Raw genomic sequence first — 22,353 nt, 5'->3', positions numbered from 1 at the left:
CAGGGCAAGGAAATTGGTCCTTCTACACTTTATAAAATGCACGATCCTAGATATTTTCCAGGAAGCCCACCTGGAAAATTCACAGAAGGTGCAGCTAGAAGGAGCAAACCTGTCCCCCATCCACCAACTTTAGTTGTTTAAGCTTACTGTTTGATACTCACTAAAGCATGTGTGGCCCTTCAGTAGCACAAATGCAGACGGGTATGAGTAGCTACCCCCAGCAGATGTCAGCAAAGAACAGTTCGGCATCTTTATCTCCCAGCATTATGGTAGAACGGGACCATCCAGGCAGCCATGGTCACATGATGATCAGGTAAAAAAACACTTGGCCATGCCTTTTTGCAGCCCGATTGGAAATGAGCACTATTTGGAGGAAATGCAAGTCTATACAAGAACCAGTTCACACACACCAGGGGCATTTGGTCATGGTCACATACAATCCTGCCACTGCTTACGTGACAGGTAGCTGTCTCTCCCTGCTTCTCCCTGCTTATTTTTTCCAGCTGAATGAGCCCCTTCTGGGTTGCTGAAGGGTTATGAGTCTTGGGGGGATTAAATCGGCCCCAGCTCCTACCTTGAGAATCCTAGAAATGAATTCATTGATGCTGAATGAAAATGACGCTTTTGTGGGTGTCCTCAACAGCCTAGCCCTTTCCTGGTCATTTGACTCTGGCTCATCCTCCATGCACCCTGAATCGAGCTACTTGCTTCAAGTTGCAAACTTCCAGCCACTTCTGGGAGGCAGGCGGCAAAGCTCATTAGCATATTCGTGCTCTCTGTGCAGCCACCATTGCTCTCCGTTGCCCATCTTCCCCTCACTATTGTTCTGTCCCCTTTGCCCTGTCACACACTTCCCTGATTGCCCTTCAGAACCTCTTAACAGGGTATGGCCCCGCTGGCCTTCCCAAATGTTTCTGGGAGAAGGATGCAGTGTCACAAAACAAGGACATTAAATGTTTAAAAACTGTACACAGCAAAACTATGTGTTGCTTTTGCATCATGCAATACCTTATTTTTTATATCATTCGTCAGGAATCCGAAGCTTTATTCCTCAAAGCAATTAAAGCTCATCCAAATTCTGCAAGTTACCATGGCAATTTGGGTAAGGAAAATTTTCAATTTGAATCATATCAAAAGTCCGCGTAAGTTTAAAGAAATGGGTGCATTTCTGTAATATCAATGTAGAGAAAGTAGTTTTTAACAAATCTAGCCTGCATTGGTCTTTATAATCTGGTTCTAAGATGTGGGGTTTTATTTATTTATTTATTTTGAGAGAGAGAGAGAGAGAGAGAGTGAGTGCAAGCAAAGAGGGAGGGACAGGATCCCAAGCATTCTTTGTGCTGTCAGCCCCATGTGGGGCTCAATCCCACAAACCATGAGATCATGATCTGAGTCGAGATCAAGAGTCAGATGCTTAACCGACTGAGCCACCCAGGTGCCCCTTTAAGATGTGTTTTTTTTTTAAAGAAATTATTACATTAAAAAGGTAGCGAAATAGTAGTCCTATGTATAAGTTATAACTGTATGACCAGACCAACACCCAAAATTCCCCACTCAGTTTATCCCCTTCTTATGATAAACTTCGAGTTTCTTTCTTTGTGTGAAAGATCCTAGAATGTTAAACACAAAATTACTTTGGAAGTTTCTGGTCTCACTTACATACTTTCCTTTATTCCATAGAGGACCTTCCATTATAGCCTGGTCTCCACTGTGTTCTTATGTTCTCTTAGGTCTCTGCTAAAAGTGTATTTACAGGGGTGCCTGGGTGGCTCAGTCCTTTAAGTGTCTGACTTTGGCTCAGGTCATGATCTCACAGTTCATGGGTTCGAGCCACACATCAGGCTCTGTGCTGACAGCTCAGAGCCTGGAGCCTGCTTCAGATTCTGTGTCTTCCTCTCTCTCTGCCCCTTCCCCACTCACATTCTGTCTCTCTCTCTCTCAAAATGAAGAAAGATTTTTTTTAAAAAGGCTATAAAAAAAACAAAATTAAAGTGCATTTACAAATTACAATTTACATAAAACTATCATTTTATGGTCAGATCTTGATGTGAGTGCCCTTATTCCTAGCTAGCAACAAACAAGCTAGTATTTTGACAAAAGATGTAGGGGAATCGTTATTCAGATGCTGGACTTGGCGCACGGTCGGGGCCCTGAGACATACCAGAGCCCAGCCATATCCAGCCTGACTTCCTGGAATTTTCATGGCAACTTTGAGAACCTTGATGTAATCTTACTTTCCTTCTTTATGTAATAATGTTGCTGTAAGAAGATGGGTCATATCTAGTGATCTGCAGAACCCCAGGAGTAACGGGAGGTGGTTAAACAGACAATCACCAGGGAATGTGGTTATTAAATAAAGTTGGCGGCACAAACAATATTATTTGAAACAATGATTTTTGAAAACTGTGTGTGTGTGTGTGCATATATATATATATATATATATATATTTTTTTTTTTTTTTTTTTTTTTTTTTTTTGGCACAAGTGGTTGGGAATACTGTAAGGTATTCAGAAGCATTTCCAATGAAATCCCTCTCTTGCTATTTCAGCTGTGCTTTATCATCGTTGGGGACATCTAGACTTGGCCAAAAAACACTATGAAATCTCTCTGCAGCTTGACCCCACTGCATCAGGAACTAAGGAGAATTATAGTCTATTAAGAAGAAAGCTAGAACAAAAGCAAAAGAAAGACGTCTGATCCTTTTTCCTTCATTTGTTGTTTGTGTGCATGAGGCATATCATTAATATGATATGATTGTGTTTAACCATTTAAAAGTCTTACATGTTGTTTATTTGACTGTTTTTTTTTCTATGAAAACAAAGACATGCAAAAAGATTACAGCACCAGCAGTATACTCTTCTTGAATGCTCGATGTGGTTTTTGCATTGAAATTGTATTTTTTCAGACGACTCAAATGTAAATCCTAAAATTCCAAAAATGAAATCTTTTTTTAATTAAAAAGAAAAAAAGAGAAAAAAAAAATTAGGTGGAGCAGAATGTAAAATTAAACCTGCATATGGGATGTGAGCCACGTTGTACAGAGACTAACACTATTAAATGTAAATTGTGAACAAGAAATCATAAATGGACTCCCACAGTTTATATAAATATCGAATATGTCTGTATATTAGAATTTTTATTTAATGACAAGAAAAAGTAAATTAAGATTTTTGTTTCTTTATCTTTTTTTAACGATAGACTGAATTTCCCTTGTAAGGAAATATATTTATTTGTATTTTTATGTTTTAAACAGGGCAAATAATTGAATGAAGAATGGAAATTTTAACGTCTAGTATATTTATATACTTTCCCGTCATTGGAAGACACTCACTCCTGCAATCATTTTTGGATTCTCCGATTTGTGCAGCTTCATGACAAAGGAAATTATGTAGTATTCACATTCTATATAAGCTGTTGGTATTAATAGTAAATTCAAGCCATGCTTTAGGCAAAAGCAGGCAGTCAGCCTGATGTTTTTGTTTTTGTTATATCCAGTATTAAGAGGGTTACATATCTCTGTAAGTTGCTTTTTTAAGTTTTTAGCTATAAGGCAGTGTTCTGTTCGGCTTAATGGAACCACAGTCATTACTATATCCAGGAAATGCAAGAGGTAGATTTTGTCTTAAAAAGAGCCACATTTGGGGAATTTGTGGTATTTTTAAGAATTGAATTTTTTTCTATTTTATTTGATCAAGATAATCCTTTTTGCTTTATTCTTCTGTATATGATGTTGACCTAATGCTTTATGCAACCTCTATAATATCTTATGCAGTAAAATTATTACACAGGCTGGTATAAAAATGTATTGCCTTCTTATTAGGTGATTTTCAAGTTTATGAACTTTGTGTCTTCCTTTCCCTTAAAATGAAATCCAAGTGACCAATTCATCCTTTTTCATATGTGGCTTCTCTTTGGTGTTAGAGACCATTTAATACAATTGTCCTCTATCCAAGTTTAGAGAATGGGATGAACAGATCCACAATGAGATGAATTTAATTCTCTACACTCACATTTTGGGGAGCAGATCTGCAATGAATTGTAATTTAGAAATTGTGACTTATGATGGTTGAGGTACATCAGGAAAGAAAGTACTGGTGTGTGACATACATCAGAAAAGGAAGTGCTGTGTTTCAAACATTTTTTAAATGGTCCCAAAATAACAGTAACAATTTATAGATCTCTTAGGGGCGGGAGCTGTCTTATTCTTATTTATGTTCCCACAGTGCTTAGCGCTCAACAGATAATAGATGCACTATATGCTTGTCGATCTTTGTTTTGAAAGCAAATTTCTTTCTTTATGACAGTACTTGCCTTTTGAGAGTAAAGAAAAATATTTCTTGTAAAAGCTCCTTCAGGAGTTTTTTTCCTACCAATACTAAAACTTTAGTGTCAAACCAAGACATGCACATCTGGGACCCCTGCCTGCAGAAGGAATCCCCTTAGCGTCCACTGCCCCATCTCTCAGGATTTCCATTATGGCTGTCTTCTCTGCAGAGAAAACAGTCATTAATTTGATTGATACTTCAGGCAGTCTTCTGTCTCCGCAGATCTTGGAAGTGCACCATGCTGGCACTGGCCCTTTTCTCTCCACCTTGAGGTGGCCACCCTCTGCTTCTTGGGTTTCCTTCCCAACAAGCGGGAAGTGGGAGTCTGTCTCTCATTTCCCCTCTTATTTTATTTTAATGTTTTCAGTGCTAATCACAGTAGGAGGTGGAGCGGGGGGGGGGGGGGGGTTGTCAAAACAGACATGGGAGAAGTGTCCAGGTTGAGAAATCTGAGAGCCTGACCATCATCCTATAGCTCCCTAATGGTGAGATCACACACACACACAAAAAGGCAGTTTGTGGTTGTCCTCTGTTTGCTACATTTCTTCCCTGTTTATATTCAGCCTTCCAGTAGTCCTTAAAAGTTTCATCCTTAGGGGCACTTGAGTAGCTCAGTCAGTTAAGCATCCAACTTTGGCTCAGGGTATGATCTCAAGGTTCGTGAGTTCAAGCTCCCCATTGGGCTCACTGCTGTCAACATGGAGCTCACTTCAAATCCTCTGTCTCCCTCTCTCTCTGCCCCTGCCCCACTATTTCTCTTTCAAAAGTAAACATTTAGGGCGCCTGGGTGGCGCAGTCGGTTAAGCGTCCGACTTCAGCCAGGTCACGATCTCGCGGTCCGTGAGTTCGAGCCCCGCGTCAGGCTCTGGGCTGATGGCTCGGAGCCTGGAGCCTGTTTCCGATTCTGCGTCTCCCTCTCTCTCTGCCCCTCCCCCGTTCATGCTCTGTCTCTCTCTGTCCCAAAAATAAATAAAAAACGTTGAAAAAAAAATTAAAAAAAAAAAAAGTAAACATTTAAAAAAAGTTTTGGGGTACAGGGCGCCTGGGTGGCTCAGTCGGTTGAGTGTCTGACTTTGGATCAAGTCATGATCTCACAGTTCATGGGTTCGAGCCCCGCATCGGGCTCTGTGCTGACAGCTTAGAGCCTGGAGCCTGCTTCGAATTCTGTGTCTCCCTCTCTCTCTGCTCCCCCCTGCTCATGCTCTGTCTCTCTCTCTCTCTCTCCTTCAAAAATAAATAAAAACATTTTAAAAAATTGTAAAAAATGTTTTGGGGTACCTAGGTGGCTCAGTCAGTTAAGAGCCCAACTCTTGGTTTCGGTATAGGTCATGATCTCACGGTTGGTGAGTTTGAGCCCCATGTCAGGCTCTGTGCTGATGGTGTGGAACCTTCTTGGGATTCTCTCAAAATAAATAAACTTCAAAAATAAATAAATTTTAAAAGTTTCATCCTTAGACTTAGCCTACTACCTTGATGGGGCTCTCTGGGGTTCTGATTCTATCCTATTTCTTAAGCATGGTCTTTACATTTATTCTATTTCAAATGACTGACTTAAAATATCATGCAGAATAAAAGGTTGAGCCCCATAGCACAGCAGTGGACATCTATGTCTGTATTCTCATCCTTCAGCTTAGACTTTGGAGTGAGAAAACCTAGACTTGGGTCTTGGTTCTCCCACTGTGATGTCATAGGCAAGCCATTTAGCATTGCTTAAGCCCCAGTTTCTCATCTGTAAAATGGAGATAATACAGCCTCCCTCACCCTAATGAAGTACTTGGCCCAGGAGACCCTCAAAAAATGACAGATTGGAATTTTAGAGAAGGGTGTAGATTTTTGCAGCACACAGATTTGACCTTAAATACATTCATTCCCTCAGTCAACAAATCTAAGTGCCTGTTGTGTGCCAGATACTCTCCTAGGCAGAGGGAATACAGTGATGAGCAGAAGTGGATATGACCCCTTGCCTTCATGTAGGGGATAGTACAGTGAGAAGCTATAATTATCACGTAGTCATATAATTAATGATAGAAGAGGGAGACCGGATCTTGCCTGAATAGTCGGAAAGGGGTTCCCTGAGGTGGCTTTTGAACTGAGATTTGAAAGGCAGAGGGGAATAAGATCACTCTAGGTCAGTAATTCTCACTCACAGGAGATTTTACTCACAGGGGACAGTTGGCAATGCCCAGAGATGTTTTTGGTTGTCAGAACTGATGGTGAGTGGGAGGATGTTACAATTACACATCCTACAATACACAGGACAGCCACCACCAAAGAAAATGATCTGGCCCAAAGTGTCAGTAGTGCCAAGGTTGAGAAAACCTGGACTGCATACATAAGAAAACCCACATGCAAAGGCCCTTCCATGAGAAAGCTAAAGTACTTGCTGAACAAAGTCCAAGGGGAAGGGGAAGGGGGAGGGGCACTTGCTGGAGCAGGTAAAAGTGACCAGGACCAGATGGTCCTTAACCATGGAACACTGCAAAGCAGGGTGAGGGGCGGGGGGCAACATGACCAGATGTCTATTTTGAAAAGATCACTTGGGCTGTCAGTGGAGACGAAATTGTAAGGAGGCAAACCAGTGAAGAGACCACTCCATGTGGCCAGGGGAGGGATGAGGGGGCTTGCTGTAGCCAAGTGGCAGTGAAGTTGGGAGACATGGGAACTGACCTAAGAAATGCTTAGGAATCAATTGGTGATGGGTAGAAGGAGAGTGGGTGAGGGAATGCCTGTGTTCCCATATGGTTACACATAGAAGCCAACAGTCAGGACCTCAGACTGGTTGGAGTTTAGCTCTAGACAAGAGGAAATCAAGTCCATGCATGTAACAAGTTCCACATAGTGACAGATGTAGACACATTTGTACATTTGTATGCTTGGCCAAACCCCAGTTTGGGAATGAAAATCATCAGTAAGGCAAGCCAGAATCTTGACAGAGGCCCTGCCAAATATGGTGTCCAGCAGATGTTCGGGTCACTGGAGCCCCTTTCACTCTACAACACATTGGTCCCAATTTTGTGATTTGTATTTTGGGGCCCATCATGCATTCCCCCCACCTGACCAAGTAGCACTAAACTTACAGCTCTCCATATTCTTTATCCCCATCTGGTGAGCTTCCACCCCTAGATTTCCACACACATGTCTGTCTTTTTTGACTAATGTGCCTCCTCTCTTAAAGGCCTCTCTCTTTCAAACAGGGTCTAGCTTTTCAAAGCCCATCTCTCTTGACTCCCATCCTACTACACTCTGAATTGCTGTCACCCATCTTAGATTGTTTTTACTCTCACATTACTACTTTTTATTTGGAGGCCATGGTCAATTCACATGCAGCTGTAAGAAATAATATAGAGATCCCAATACTCTCTACACCCAGTTTCCTCCAATGGTGACATCTTGCATGACTATAGTACAATATCACAGGCAGGAAATTGGCATTGATACATCTACCAACCTTATTCAGATTTCACCAGTTTTGTATGCACTCATTTGCATATTTAGCTCTATGACACTTTATCATGTGTAGATTTGTGTGGTCACCACAGTCAGGATATAGAACAATCCCTCTACAAGGATCTCTTGTGCTACTCTCATGTTATTATTTGTCTCAAATATTTTCTTGAGCACCAACTGTGCCTGCTGCTGGGGATACCATCGAAAGTGAAAACAAGGGGGATCCATGCCCCCGTGGAGCTTCAGTTTACGTTATGTCTGCCTTAAGCATGGTTCCCAGCCCCCTTTCCAGGGGACTTCTCTCAGCCCACAGGCCCCTTGGTCAGGCATTTGCATCTTCTACATTTGTAGCTGTCCAAGTTCAAAATTCTCCATCAGTTGGGGAATCTGTTTTTCCTGGAGGCAATGAAATATACAATCAAGATGAATTTTCTATTTCACAGGAACAGATATTGGTTCGGTTACCTCTGCCTTCTCCTTTGAGCCCCATATTTATAGTGAAAGCTTCACCAGGCATCCACAGGAAGGGAAGAGTATATTGAGGCAGAAACTCCATTGAGGGGTCAGCCATATTGTACATGGATAAGGGGAGGCACCTACCATATTGACCCAAATAGAGGGATCCCAGAGTTGAGTAACCCTGGTTTTTTTAAAAAAATATTTATTTTTGAGAGAGAGAGACAGAGCATGAGCAGGGGAGGGGCAGAGAGAGAGAGACACAATCTGAAGCAGGCTCCAGGCTCTGAGCTGTCAGCACAGAGTCTGAAGTGGGGCTCGAACTCACAAACTGCAAGATCATGACCTGAGCTGAAGTTAGACACTCAACAAACTGAGCCACCCAAGCATCCCTCAGATTTATATTTTTAGCACTACGTTCTGACTCATTTAGCAAGTACTTTAAGTCTGTTACACTGTTTATCAAAACTGCCTTGAGCATCCTGCATGTCTAATAATTTTATTTTTATTTTTTTATTTTTTTTATTTTGAGAGAGAAAGAGAGAGCAGGGGAAGGGCAGAGAGGGAGACAGAGAATCCCAGGCAGGCTCCTTGCATCAGTGTGGGGCCCAATACCAGACTCAAACTTATGAACCGTTGAGACCATGACCTGAGCTGAAATCAAGAATCGGATGCTTAACCGACCAAGCCACCCAGGTGCCACATAATTTTATTTTTAAATATGCGGCATTTTTCAAGGACCAACTTGGTGATCCTTTTCTGCTTCCAACTTGGTGATAAGTGTTTGAGAAAACATTTTTCCTTGTAGATTCAAATTGCACTTTCATCTATCTTTTAAAAACAGATTTGTCTCATCAGCTACATTCCTATAACATTAATTTTGATGGCTGGACTTGAGATTTATCTTGGAGAAAATCAAAACTACTCATTTCTAGAACTTTCTGATAAAGTAAATGGATGATAGCTTTTAGAGTTTTTGTCTAGGCATCTACAGACATCAGCAAACAAGGTGATAAAGTATAAAGAACAGAGCCCATGAGTGTGAGATTGTCCTTGGGCCAACTTCAAGGCATAAGTCATTTTTTTTTTTTTTTTAAGCTTCAAGGATTCAGTTAGTTACCAACATTTCCAACCTGCCATTAGTTAGCATGAACCTGGAGTGAACCACTTAACTACTGCATGTCTCCGGTGCTTCTAATAAAAATCATGGTGGTGGTGGTTGCTACTTTGTCATTAATTTCTCCTCTACAAGATAAGAGGGTTGGGCTACGCCAGTGGACTTCAAACATCCCTAGACGCTTAACCCTTTTTTCTAAAAAAACTTAAATCTTAGACAGAGGTCCATTATAAAAAGTTATAAAAGTGAGGGGTGCCTGGGTGACTCAGTCCCTTAAACGCCTGACTCTTGATCTCAGCTCAGGTCATAATCTCGCAGTTCAGGAGTTCGAGCCCCGTGTTGGGCTCTGTGCTGATGGTGCGAAGCCTGCTTGGGATTCTCTCTCTCCTTCTCTCTGCCTCTCCCCTGCTTGTTCTCTCTCACTCTCTCAACAATAAATAAATAAACGTAAATAATTTTTTTTAAAGTTATAAAAGTGAGATGCTGTGAGTGCTGATATAAATAGTCATTAAAAAAATTGCTATGAAATGTAAGAATGTTTGAAATGCCAACACCTTTGTGGAAATAAAATGTTTTCAAGGCTTCTAGTCCTTCAAAATATTTTGAAATTAAAAAGTATCTTGGACTGAAAAAGGAAACTTCTCCTCTGCTACTCATCATGCCAAGATAGCACAGATTAGGCTAGCTGCAAAGTGAGCAGGAAACCACATTCCTCCCATGGACACACTGAAGTCAATGTCAAATACTCCCCTTCGGTGGCTGACTGCTGTTTTCTTACTGAGAAATCTTGTTCTGAAGAGCACTATTAAAAAATGTTCCTATTTGGGGTGCCTGGGTGGTTCACTGTGTTAAGCGTCTGACTCATGATCTCAGCTCAGGTCTTGATCTCAGGGTTGTGACTTCAAGCCAGGTGTTGGTCTCCATGCTGGGCTTGAAGCCTACTTAAAAAAAAAAAAAAAAAAAAAAAGAGCTGCTATTTGAAATCATCAATAAGAATGGGCAAGCAATGCAACCTCTCTATTTCATCTGTAAAGTGGAAGAAATTCTCTACCAGGTCTTTACCATACAGCACAGGAATAAGCCTCAAATATAATGTATATGAAACCTCTTCATGGGTAGAACTACATGTATGGGGCTGGTCATCAGAATCAGTCATTTTAACCACAAGGTTCAAATATAAAAGAAACTATTAGTCCAGATGACATACATTCCAGTGTATACCACCCAGCTTCCCTGTTTTAGCCCTCATGTTAAAGAGCACGGGCTGGGGCTCACCTGGATATGGGTTCAAATCTTGTCACTCTGGTTTTCTGGCAGCATGCCTTTAAGTGGGCTGTTTAGCTTCTTGGAGCTGTTTCATATGTAGAATGGAAATGATAATATCTGCTTCATACTATTGCTCAAGGGCTAAGACGAGAGAAGAGTCATACTGTGTGAGGCACATAACAGCACTCAAAATGTGTTCATTTCCTACATTGACAGCTCAAGGGAATCAAGCTACATTTAATTTTGTAATGTCTACATTTCTAGGCACCAGGTAAGCATTATTTCCCTTAAATGCAATTATTTCCTTTCCATTAAATGCAATTACTGTTTGGAGAGCAGAACCAAATTACTTGATTCTGGCTTTAGGAAGAACAATGGTAGTGATATTACAGGTCAGATATTGGTTTGTGGCCTGACAATGGTTCTTTGCAATGTAATTAGCTTCCATCATGGTGGATGGCATATTTCATTGGCCATATTACTTTTTCTGGGAGTTCTTACAACTATTCTCCTATTCATGAATAGGGATTTATTCACCAAAACTAAATAATCTTATGTATATAATCTCTTTAGTCTTGGCTTTTTATTCTTAGAAGTCCAGAAAATGGGCAAGAATAGCATAAACCATTTCAACTGCAATTCCCTTGAGAAGTCCATAGACTTTTTAGAAAATATACTGCATTTCTTTTGTGGAGAAAATGTCAACACCTTAGTTTTAAATATCTGACAGCAATGCACATCATCTTTAAAACATTAATTCTAGAAATACCAGGATTGAATTTAATGTGAATTAACATAGCTTCATGAGATTGGTTTTCTCTGTTCGTTAATTTCTTTGCCATGGGACTTGTTTAGCAGTGAGATCTGTTGTACCAAGTAAAATAACTTGACAGAATGAAAAGAAGACAAAAAAATAACCCCGCTGCTTTCAAATTTAACAACAATTTTTTTAGAGTCAGGTTTAGAAATGGAAGAAAGGAATCCAATTATTTGCATAATGCATTTTTTCTATTTTTTTTTTGCACACAAATTTTCTAAATTAGCCTAATTAATGGATGCTGTGTTGAACCGCAAAGGCTTTTTGGTAAGTTTATATAGATTTACATAGGGAAAATGACCAAAATGTAAACTTCACTTAAATAAATATTACTGAATACCTAATTTTGTGTACCATGGTGGCAAGTGCTGGAAACTCAGACAAAGGATACAAATCTGCTCTCATGAAACTCAGTCCAGTAGGGAGTCAGTCATATAAATTAACTATTACAGGAAAGAGAGTTAGATATTGTAACAGAACAAAAAACTATAGGGCAAGGTAGACAAACTCTTTCTGTAAAAAGGCAGATGGTAGGTGTTAGGTTTTGTGGACCACACAGTCTCAGTGGCAACCAAAGACTACATGAACGAATGATCGTGACTATAAACATTGAACTGTATCGTTTAGTTTTCATATGTCATGAAGTATTCTTTTTTCTTTTTTTTTTCAAGCATTTAAAAATGTAAAACTCATTAGTCGTGGGCCATACAAAAACAAGTGTTGGATTTAGGTTGTAGGTTATTTGGGGCCAAAGAGGATTTTTTTTTAATTTACTAGAATAATTTGATAATATTTCAGTAGATTTTATAGTGTTATTTAGATTTCAAGCTCTTTACATAGTCTCCTCGTTCTGTTATTTATTTCATGTTATGCCTACAGTATATATATTTCACATTATACCTACAGTTTCAAGGGATGCAAATGTTTTCCTATCTGTAGTGTGGTATTTGCAATGCTGGAGGCCTGCGGGAAGGGTCACAAGGACACTGAGGCTGGACTCTTTCTCATAATACTAAGTAGCAGTGCATTTAGTCAAATATAAATATAAAGCAGGCATCTATCTTATCTCCCTTGTTAAAGTCTGGAAAACAGAGCTTGGAAATCACCTACTTGGATTTAGATAACAAAAATGGCCAAATTGCATAATTCCAATTAAAGATAATTTGTCGGTTTAAATCATTTGAGTTGATAAAGGAAACATCTGCTGAGCTTTAAACCTACGTAAATGATTTGCAGGCTTGACCCTGAGCCTGGATGATATGGGACATTATGGATGGCAAAGTAATGGACCAGAATGAGCACAAAAACAGCTGATGGTAAGCTAAGCCCTTTTCGGTGAGTGACTCACCCTACAATTTGGATGCAACGTGACAACCTCAATGAGTCCACTCTGTTCCTAAACCCACCAGAGCAGTTGGCTTGTAAAGGACTCCTGTGTAACTCACCAATACTAAACTGACAAGCCATGGACTTGTAACCAACCACTCAGTTTCCTTGAGAAACTGGGTGACTTTCACCTTTCTAAGGGCAGCCCACACCCTTCCCTTTGCTGGGCAGTTGTATTTACAGACACAATGTCCCTGTGTGTGTCCATACACAAGTAAATCCTGGGAATCTAGATTCTACTCCAGTCTACCCGAACCAGAATCTGCATTTTTAACCTAGATTTTCAGTTGATTCACATACACAATTCTGTTTGAGAAACACTGGAGCAACTCTTCACTAAATCATGATTTTCAAACTTGAAAGGCATCATAAACACTAGTTAAAATGCTAGGCCCCACGCCTAGAATTGGTGGTTCAGAAGATCTCAGGTGTGACCTAAGATTTTGCATTTCTAAATTCCTAGGTGCTCCTGATACTGCTGGGCTGAGGTCACATTTTGAAAACTACTACTTTGAACCATTTGTCTATAAGTCGTTTTTTGAGAGTTAGCTGAAGACTTCATCCCACAGAGCCTACTCTATGTTGAATCAAACTCTCCAGCCTTACCTGCCATTAAATGCAATTGAACACTCACCTTGTAACCATCTTTAATTTTCCTTCACCAGAGGAATTATGTATTCATGCATTTGGCTCATTTTCCTTTGCCAACATGATCATCCTCCCTCAAAAAGGAAAAGAATCATTCTTCATTTAAAAAAAAATTAAGATGATTACTGCTACTCTTTTAAAATGATGTTAAAAATACATGCTAGACAAGATTTTCAATATATTTTAATTCAATCATGAACTTCCCAAAACAAATCTTGGGAAGAAATCTCTTTGAAATAAATTATGGCTTATGAATCTGGTCCTAAAGAATTCTTTTGGAAATCTATATACATCCATTCAAAACACGACCACATCTATACTATTGGAATCGTTCAAATAAAAATCAAATTGTAGTAAGATTTCAACTAGTCCACATACATGAGAAAGTGGAAGGGGCAGAAAATGATTAAGGGGGTTACTGCTATTCCAATAACTACTTATGTATTTGTGTTTTTGGGGAGAGGTGACAGAAGTGGCCCTCTATCTCTGTGCTCTTGTCACCTGGGTCCCCAAAGTAGCATTGCTTCAACCCAGAATGAACAAAATCTCTAGAGAAAAATTCTCCTTCAGCTTTTGGTCTTCACTCTTCTAATTTCTGGGCCTCAAGTTTAGTTCTAGGAGCCAGAGGACAGAAGGGAAGTCATTTCTTTCACTATCTCCTACATCCACTGTTTTTATTTTAAAAGGGAGAATTGGTATCAAGACTATATGATTATCTGCATTCAGTATGGTACCAGCGCCGAGTGTGGATGCTCCAGTGTGAGGCTTTGGTGATGTGTCCATGCGTCCTCCAGGAGGCATTCCCCGGTGTGGGCTCATTTCTGTGTCTGTAGCTGTCGTGTGTCCCCAAGTGCGTCTGGGTCCCACACAGACTCAAGCCGGATACGAGGTCCCGGGCGGGACGGGTTAGGACATTAGCGTCCGCGGCGGGGCGCCCAAGGTGTGCACGGCGGCGTGGGTCCCGGCGCGTGCCCAGGTGTGGGCGGGGTCGGAGCGGGCGGGTACCGCGTCCCGCCTCCAGGGGGCGCCGCCGGGGGCGGCCTCCTGGGGCGGCGGCGCCAGTCTCGCCGGGGATTTCCGCTCGCTGCCTGGTCCGCTCTCCCCGACGGCGCCGCGCTCTGCGGCAGGTGAGGCGCTGGAAGCGGGGCGAGTCGGGGCTCCTGTCGCCGCTCCCTCCGCGCGGGGGCTCTGGGGACTCGGGCGTCGCTCCCTGCGGGGCGCGTTGCGTCCGGGCCGAGTGCGGTGCCCGCGGCAGCCGGGGACGGGGAGGGGAGGCCGGGGACCGAGGGTGGCCGTGAAGGGGCCACGGGCGGCCTGCGGGACCAGCCGGCGAGGAGGGGACATCGGGCCGCGAAACGCGCTCCCAGAGCCGCTGCGCGCGGCGTGACGCGGGTGCCCCCATCAGAGTGGGCGAGGGCGGGAAAAGTTAGGGACTGCCTGCAGGTGTGGACGCTGCCGGTTCCTAATAAGCAAAGAGCGATGATTATCCCGGAGGTCGTTTGAAAAGGATCGCTCAGGTGAACGAAGGTAGCTGTGTTCAAAAATGCTGCTTTTAATTTCACAGGTTCCTGTTTGTGAGGAAGCTGAAAGCTACCAGAGCAATCTGAAAACTTCTGGCATTTGTCAGTTGATGACCTTAGGTTTCTTTGGAGCTGTTAGTGACACATGTGAATCTCAGGGAGGAATTTCTCCTGCTCCCTTGATTCCGAAGTCTGGCTTATTGCTATTTCACTGTATTGGCCAGAAATAACTCCGTAACTGCCCTTGAAACCCTGTATAGGCGCGTGGTTAAAAAAAAACCCAAAAAACAAAAAACAACATACCTTCTTGACTCCAAGCTTGCTTTGTTAATATTGAACTGATCACAAAACTCCTGAGACTTGCAGCCACTTTTTAAAAAGCAGATACTTCGTTTTGCCACCTGTCCTAGGGAGAAATCACGTGTTAAAAACTAAAGGACATCTCTAAATCTGTTGGGTTGACCTATATGAGGTGTAGGTCGCACACCGTCAGTCCGTCTGTACTTTTTCCTATAACTGAAGACGGTTCTCCCCGGTCTCATTCACTTTATTGAAATGCTAATATGGGGAGCTCCTGCAGTTTGCCCTTATTTTCCCAAAATGCTTTGTTTTCCTGAACTGGCTCCCCAGAGAAGCTAGAAGTTCCTGAATAAGCAGACTACCCTGGTAGAGAGTATTTGTATTTCAAAAGCCGAGTTTGTGAGTTTAAATTAATTTCTAATTGGTGGATTTTTGTTCGGAGATGTTTTGGACTAATTGACCTTGCTCACGAGGGTCTTAACTGTTAGCACCAGACCTAGAGAGAGAGAGGGACTCCGTGTAAGAAGGGGTGAAAGCGGGGGGGGGGGGGGGGGGGGGGGAGGACGTGCCTGAAGAGAAGACTCTACTTTTTTTCTTTTTTATTAATGCAAAAGCAGAGGGATAGTACAGTGAACTTCCACATATCTATCAAATAGATTGGACAGTTTGTTAAAGCAGTTTCTTTGGCCACATCTGCTTCATCTTCTTTGTTGTCGGAAGCAGTTTCAATTCCAGACACCGTATCAGGTCACCCTTAAATAGTGCATTATGCGCCTCCAACAAAAGGGCTTTTTCCTGTATAACCTTAACACCGTTGTCACCTCCTGATCATATTGGCAATAATTCCACAATGGTTTCTAAGACCCAGTCCACAAAGTTCCTTGATTGCCTCAAAAATGCGCTTACTTTTACTGTTAGTTTGTGTGAATTGGAATCCATACAAGATCCATAAATATCTGTTGTGTCTTAATTTGGGACAGGGGTTCAGCAGACTTTGTAAAAAAAAAAAAAGGGGGGGGGGACCAGATACTAACTCCTTTAGGCTTTGAGGGCCATGTGGTCTCAGTTGCAACTACCCAACTGTGTGATCCGCAAAAGGTAGCTATAGATGATGTGTGTACATGAATGAGCATGGCTGCATTCCAATATACTTTTGTTTTCATGACTTTAAAAAAATTTTTTTTTAATGTTTATTTATTTCTGAGACAGAGACAGAGCACGAGTGGGGGAGGGGCAGAGAGAGAGGGAGACACAGAATCAGAAGCAGGCTCCAGGCCCTGAGCTGTCAGCACAGAGCCCAGTGCGGGGCTTGAACTCACGGAGTGTGAGATCATGACCTGAGCTGAAGTCAGATATCCAACCGACTGAGCCACCCAGGCGCCCCTCATGACTTTTTGTTTGAAACTTCACTGGCAGGCTGGTCTTAAACCAGGGTTGACCCTGGTCTATCACAGCCCCAGTGATTTACTGGTGGCCCTTGGTTGCCTGTAGATGCCTCACATTCTGGATTTATTTGGCTTTTGTATGGTGTGGTTTAGCTTGCTCCTCTATCCCCTGTATTTCCTATAAACTGGAAGTTAGTTCTAAAGGCTTAGGTTAATTAGGTTCCATTTCTCCATTTTTGGCAGGTAAACTTCAGAGGTGGTTTGATTTTTTTTTTTTTAAGTTTATTTATTTATTTAGAGAGAGAGTGCATGTGAGCAGGGAGGGACAGAGAGAGAGAGGGAGAGAGAGAATCCCAAGCAGGCTCTAAGCTGTCAGCACAGAGCCCGACATGGAGCTTGGCCTCATGAACCATGAGATCATGACCTGAGCCAAAATCAAGAGTTGGACACTTAACCAACTAAGCCACCCAGCTGCCCCTGAATTGTTTTTTTAATACAAATCTATGACTTCAAAAGACTCATAAACCCTCATCCAAGAGGCTCAATATTCCTAAATTGGCTTTGCCTGATGGCTGAGAATACACTTTTTTCTTTCTCATCTTATTTTCCTTACTTGAAGAGGATATGGGTGCTATTTCTCAAGGGTGTTGACTACTTTGAATCCTTCTGCCAGGTCAGTGGACACCCTCCTCTGTTCAAGCCCCTTGGGAAATGTGGACCACATTTTCCCACTGAATGGAAATACCTTCCTTCTTGGGCCCAGACCCAGGGTTTCAGATGCCATCTAGCAGGGGCTGGGTGGTTTGCTTTTGTTTTTAAGCTCTTTGTCTCTGAAACACTCAACTTTTCTTCACTCATCTTTCTCTTCATCCCCCAGCAGGACTGAGAGAAGGACACCTGGTTCATGAGCTACTGGTCACACTGTGAGGTGGGGGTACTTATCCCGGCGTCCCATTAGGAAGGATTCTGAAGTCAAAAGCTTTGTAGGCTCTCACACTTACTATGGTGCTGGACTCCAAGGTGACCGGGTTTTGAAGAAACAAGTTTACAGGTAAGAATTGTTTTTTCCTTTGTTCTGGAGTGCGTCTTACTCCTAAATCCTAGAGTACCAGAGGAAGTATCTTGACAGTGTCACTTGGAAGTCCTTGCTTTTCTCATGTTTAAGATTAGTAGGTGAAACTGTCTGTTCATCCCTGTACCCATTTTTCCAGATAACGTGGTATTGGCCTTTTTCTTATTGATTTGTAAGAATTCTTTATACATTGGAAATAAATACTAATCATTTGTCATATAGGTTACAGCTGTTTCCCCCATTAAAAAAATTTTTTTAATGTTTATTTACTTTGAGAGAGAGAGAGAAAGTGCACACATGGGAGGGGGACAGAGAGAGAGAGAGAAAGAGAGAGAATCCCAAGCAGGCTCCAAATTGTCAGTGTGGAGCCCGACACGGGGCTCAAACTCACAAACCGATTGAGATCATGACCTGAGCCGAAATCAAGAGTCGGATGCTTAACCGACTGATCCCCCTGGTGCTCCCTGTTTCCCTCATTTTTTGTGTTTTGTTTATAATATTTATGCTCTGCAGAAAATTTAAATATTATATAGGAAAAAAGTTATCAATTTCTCCTTTATAGTTCCCTTGCTTTTTGTTTTGCTTAGAAAGACTTGCCCATTTCAAGATTGTTTTTTTAAAAAGTCTTAACACAGGTAAATGAACATGTGATAACTAGGAACATGGAATCCTGTAAAAGAAGAGTAATAAAGGGGGCTCTTTCTACTAGATAATGTAACATTGAATTGATTAAATGTTGGTGTTAAGATTGGCCCTACATTGATAAGTGTTGAAATTGGGATTTGGGTATTTGGGGGATCATTATACCATTATTCTACCTCTGTATATATTTGACTTCTGATAATAAGAAATTTTCTTTAAAAAAAAAAAAAGAATAGGGGAAAATCATCTTTGTCCCCTTTTGTTCATATTCAGCAACTAGTAAGTTTCTCTGTGTTGAACACTGGGGTGTGTTGTGTTAATCAGTACACAGGATCTTGGAACTTAGATTTCTCACATAGGAGACAGATATTAATGCTACGGTCAAGGGCAACAACTCCTGTGTCAGACTACCTGGCTTCAGATCCCGGCTCTGCCCTTACTAGTTGGATGATTTTGACTTTTCTAATTTAAAAAAATGAGGGATAATAATTATGTCTACCTGATAGGGTAGTTGGAAGGATTGGATGAGAAAACCCATGAAAATTCCTTCGCATGGCATTAAGCGTTTAGTAGTTGCTCAGTAAATGTAAGCTCTGAAGGAGGAGAATAACTGTAGTCAGGCAGACACTGAGGTGGAGAGGTGTACGAGTGAATGAGTGTATGGAGTGGGGGTCCTGACCTGCCCTGGGCTGGTTAAGGACGTTTGGGAGCACTTTTCAGAGGAAAAGACCTTTGAGCAGAGATGTGGTATGTGGAATATCTTGTCTTTTTTTTTTTTTTTTTTTTTAAAGAGAGAGAGAGAGAATGCGAATGGGGGAGAGGGACAGAGAGAATCTTAAGCAGATTCTTGCTCAGCATGGAACCTGACAAGGTTCTCAATCCCATGACCCTGGGATCACGACCTGAGATGAAATCAAGTCTGACACTCAACTGAATGAGTCACCCAGGTGCCCCAGGAATATCTTGTCTTTCAAATCGAATGAAAGTGCCCTTCATTGGTGAAGTGAGAGGGTGGTGGGGTCACGACAGGCCAAGGCCTAGAGACTAGGAGAGGTGTTTCCTAATGCCACCAGAACAAGGTGTCACCAACTTCGTGGCTTAAAACAACGCAGATACTTGTCTCATGGTTCTTTAGGTTAGAAGTCAACACGGGTCTCACTGGGCTGAAATCAGGGCATCAGTGAGGCTGTGTCCCCTCTTGGAGATGCTGGGAAGTATCTGTTTTCTAGCCTTTTCCCACTTCCAGAGGCTGCCCACATTCCTTGGTTCACGGGCCCCCTCCCTCCACCTTGAGAGATAGCATTTCGTCCCTTTGTCCCTTCCACCACGGTCACAGTTCTCCCTCTGCTCCCAGCCAGGAAAGCTCCTCCACTTTTGAGGATTCATGTTCATTAGATTGGGCCCATTTGGATAATCCAAGATAATTTCTGCATCTTAAGGCCCTTAACATTAATCACATCAGTCAAGTCCCTTATGCCATGCAAGGTAACATGTTCACAGGCCCTGGGGACCTTTGGGAGGCCTTTATTGAGTCACCTCACCTTGTGCTGCAGTAGGCGCATCAGGGTCAGACATTTGGGACAGTCAGTTACTACCAGGCGCTAATAATTCCCAGGGTGTGGTGCCTCTGCTCTTCCATGCTGAGGCGGTGACTTGAGACTCTTGGGGCCTCTCCTTCAGCATTGGGGAGAGAGGCTTCTGGGTGACAGGAGACAGGCCTGCATGCGAGATGTCCCCCATCATTGGGAGCTCCACTGAACAGCTGTCAGAACCCTCATCCACTCCTATGCCCCACCCTTCCCACGGGTCACTCCTGCCTGTGCAGGAGCCTTTTCCCGCTGCAGCTCTTTAACCTTTATTTTCTCTGCTATTTTTGCCTGTGTAATTGTCTTTGCCCACTAGCCTTAAACACTGTCAGACTATTTTAAACAAAATTCATGCTAAAATATTTAGTATTTTCTCATATATTAACTCTGTTTAGATGAGAACCACACCTCCCCCTTTTAATTCCCCCATAGTATCTTCCACATAATAGGCCACCAGTAAGAAAGAAATTTCCAGTCGGTTGACAGTGTTTTTGGGACTCTGATATTTTGAGTTATGTCAGAATAAATTGGAGCGACAAAGAATAAATAAGAACTTCTCCTATTCTGATTCTCCTTGTGTTCGTATTTACTGCATCTGTTTTTAAACTTTTGAGTATTAATTACCTCCTCCTGCTGTTGTCACCTGCACTTAGGAGTATGCGGCAGAGAAGTTCGTGAAAATCATTAATATTTCTACATCTTAGGTTGGTTTTACTAATTTATGAGTATTAAATGAGATTTGAAAAACATTCTTTAAGCCATTACTCATGCCATTATTGAGCCCTTATTTGTGAGAAGAATCACAACTGCCTGTTTTAAATTACTCTTTCTGCCTCAATTTGGTTTTCTATAAAGTTAGATACAGATTATAAAAGCCTAATAAAAACTATAAGGAGAAATCACAGTTGACTTTTGAACAACATGGGTTTGAACTGTGTAAGTCCACTTATATGCAGCCTTATTAAAAAAATAAATACAGTGTTATAAATGTATTTTTTCTTCCTCAAGGTTTTTCTAAATAACATTTTCTTTTTTCTAGCTTACTTTATTGTAAGAATACAGTATATAATACATACAGCATACAAAATATGTGCTAATTGACACATGCTATCACTAAGGTTTCTGGACAACATGAAGCTATTAGTAGTTAAGTTTTGGGAGTCAGAAGGTATACTCTGATATTTCAAATACAGGGTGTTGGCACGTCCCCAACCCCGGCATTGTTCAAAGGTCAACTGTAGTGTATCTTATAAGTGAATAAAAAACAGTTACATGGCATTTTGGGGAGTATTTACGAAGACGAAGTCACTGGTTTTTTGTTTGTTTTTTTCCCTCTCTGTCAGTGTTTTATTATGAACGTTTCCAGCCATACTCAAAAGTAGAATACAGTAAACCTTCATGAACCAACACAGCATCAGAAATGCATGCACCATCGTGGCTTGGCCACACTTGTTCCATTAGCCCTTCTCCCTTCGTTTTTTTTGAGTTTTTGTTTATTTGCTTACTTCTGAAGAATTCTGAAGCCAATACCAGAAACTGTGCCATTTTATCACTATTTTCGTACGAATTTTTTTTAAGTTTAGTTTAAAAAACTACAGTCCTTCCTAACAATGAACAAAAAATCCTTAATATCTTCCAATAATGTATTTAGATGAGATTGGGCGCATTCAGGGTGGTATCGCCATAGATTCTAATACTGTATTCAAATATCCCTATTTGCCTAAAAAGGTATGTGCGGTTGATTTATTCAAACCAGGGTCAAAACAAACCACTCATTGTATTTGATTTATACATCTCCTAAGTCTCTTTTAATAAATAATTGATGTATTCCAGGCATTAGCTTAATTCAGAGTTCTCTTATTACTTTTCCCTCTTATTTTTAACTCTGTTTTAGAGTAGTCACATACTCTCATACTTTCATTCACTATTATTAGAATTTATATAAAGTAAAATTGGCCTTTTTTGTTGTATAATTCTGAGTTTTAAAGTTGATTAATTCATGTAACCATCATCACAGTCCTTTTACATTACAGAGCATTTCCATCACCAAAAAAAAAAAAAAAAAAAGCCAGAAAACAAAACCAAAAACTACCAGAGGACCAAAACGTCCCTCATTCTGGCCCATTGTAAGTCAAACCCTCACTCTTGCCCTAATTGCTGCAACCTTTGATCTGGTTTCCATCTTGATAAGTTTTACCTTTTCTAGAATGTCACATAAATGAAATTAAATAGTTTGCAACCTTTGAGACTACCTTCTTTCACTCAGACAACATCTTTGAGGTTCTTCCATGTGTGTATTCTTTTTATTGCCGGGTAGTGTACTCCATCTTCCGGACATACCCCAGTTTATGTATATTCACTGTTGAAGGATATTGAACTCTTTACA

At 41.4% G+C, this 22,353-nt stretch overlaps 2 protein-coding genes across 12 annotated transcripts in view; both read left to right on the top strand.

Moving 5' to 3' along the window:
- Positions 1 to 3,241, top strand: part of TMTC4 (transmembrane O-mannosyltransferase targeting cadherins 4) — a 64,599-nt gene extending 61,358 nt beyond the window's left edge. For all 3 annotated transcript variants that reach the window (XM_042979763.1, XM_042979764.1, XM_042979759.1), the window contains exons 17-18: positions 1,033 to 1,102; positions 2,549 to 3,241. In XM_042979763.1, coding sequence (XP_042835697.1) covers positions 1,033 to 1,102; positions 2,549 to 2,697 — 219 coding nt within the window. In that variant the 3' untranslated portion in view covers positions 2,698 to 3,241. The remainder of the gene's footprint in view (positions 1 to 1,032; positions 1,103 to 2,548) is intronic.
- An 11,277-nt stretch (positions 3,242 to 14,518) lies between these two features.
- GGACT (gamma-glutamylamine cyclotransferase) overlaps positions 14,519 to 22,353 on the top strand; it is a 47,503-nt gene continuing 39,668 nt past the window's right edge. For 2 of the 9 annotated variants that reach the window (XM_042979743.1, XM_042979741.1), the window contains exons 1-2: positions 14,884 to 14,989; positions 17,545 to 17,718. The gene's annotated coding sequence lies outside the window, so the exon portion shown is untranslated. Of the gene's footprint in view, positions 14,590 to 14,763; positions 14,990 to 17,544; positions 17,719 to 22,353 lie in introns of those variants that run through there. The other 7 variants (XM_042979731.1, XM_042979725.1, XR_006215194.1 and 4 more) reach the window with 7 other exon arrangements.

Source organism: Panthera tigris, chromosome A1 (assembly GCF_018350195.1).
Source record: "Panthera tigris isolate Pti1 chromosome A1, P.tigris_Pti1_mat1.1, whole genome shotgun sequence".
Taxonomy (NCBI): Eukaryota; Metazoa; Chordata; class Mammalia; order Carnivora; family Felidae; genus Panthera; species Panthera tigris.
The sequence above is the reverse complement of the archived record's forward strand: the minus strand, read 5'-3'. Positions and strand labels throughout refer to the sequence as shown.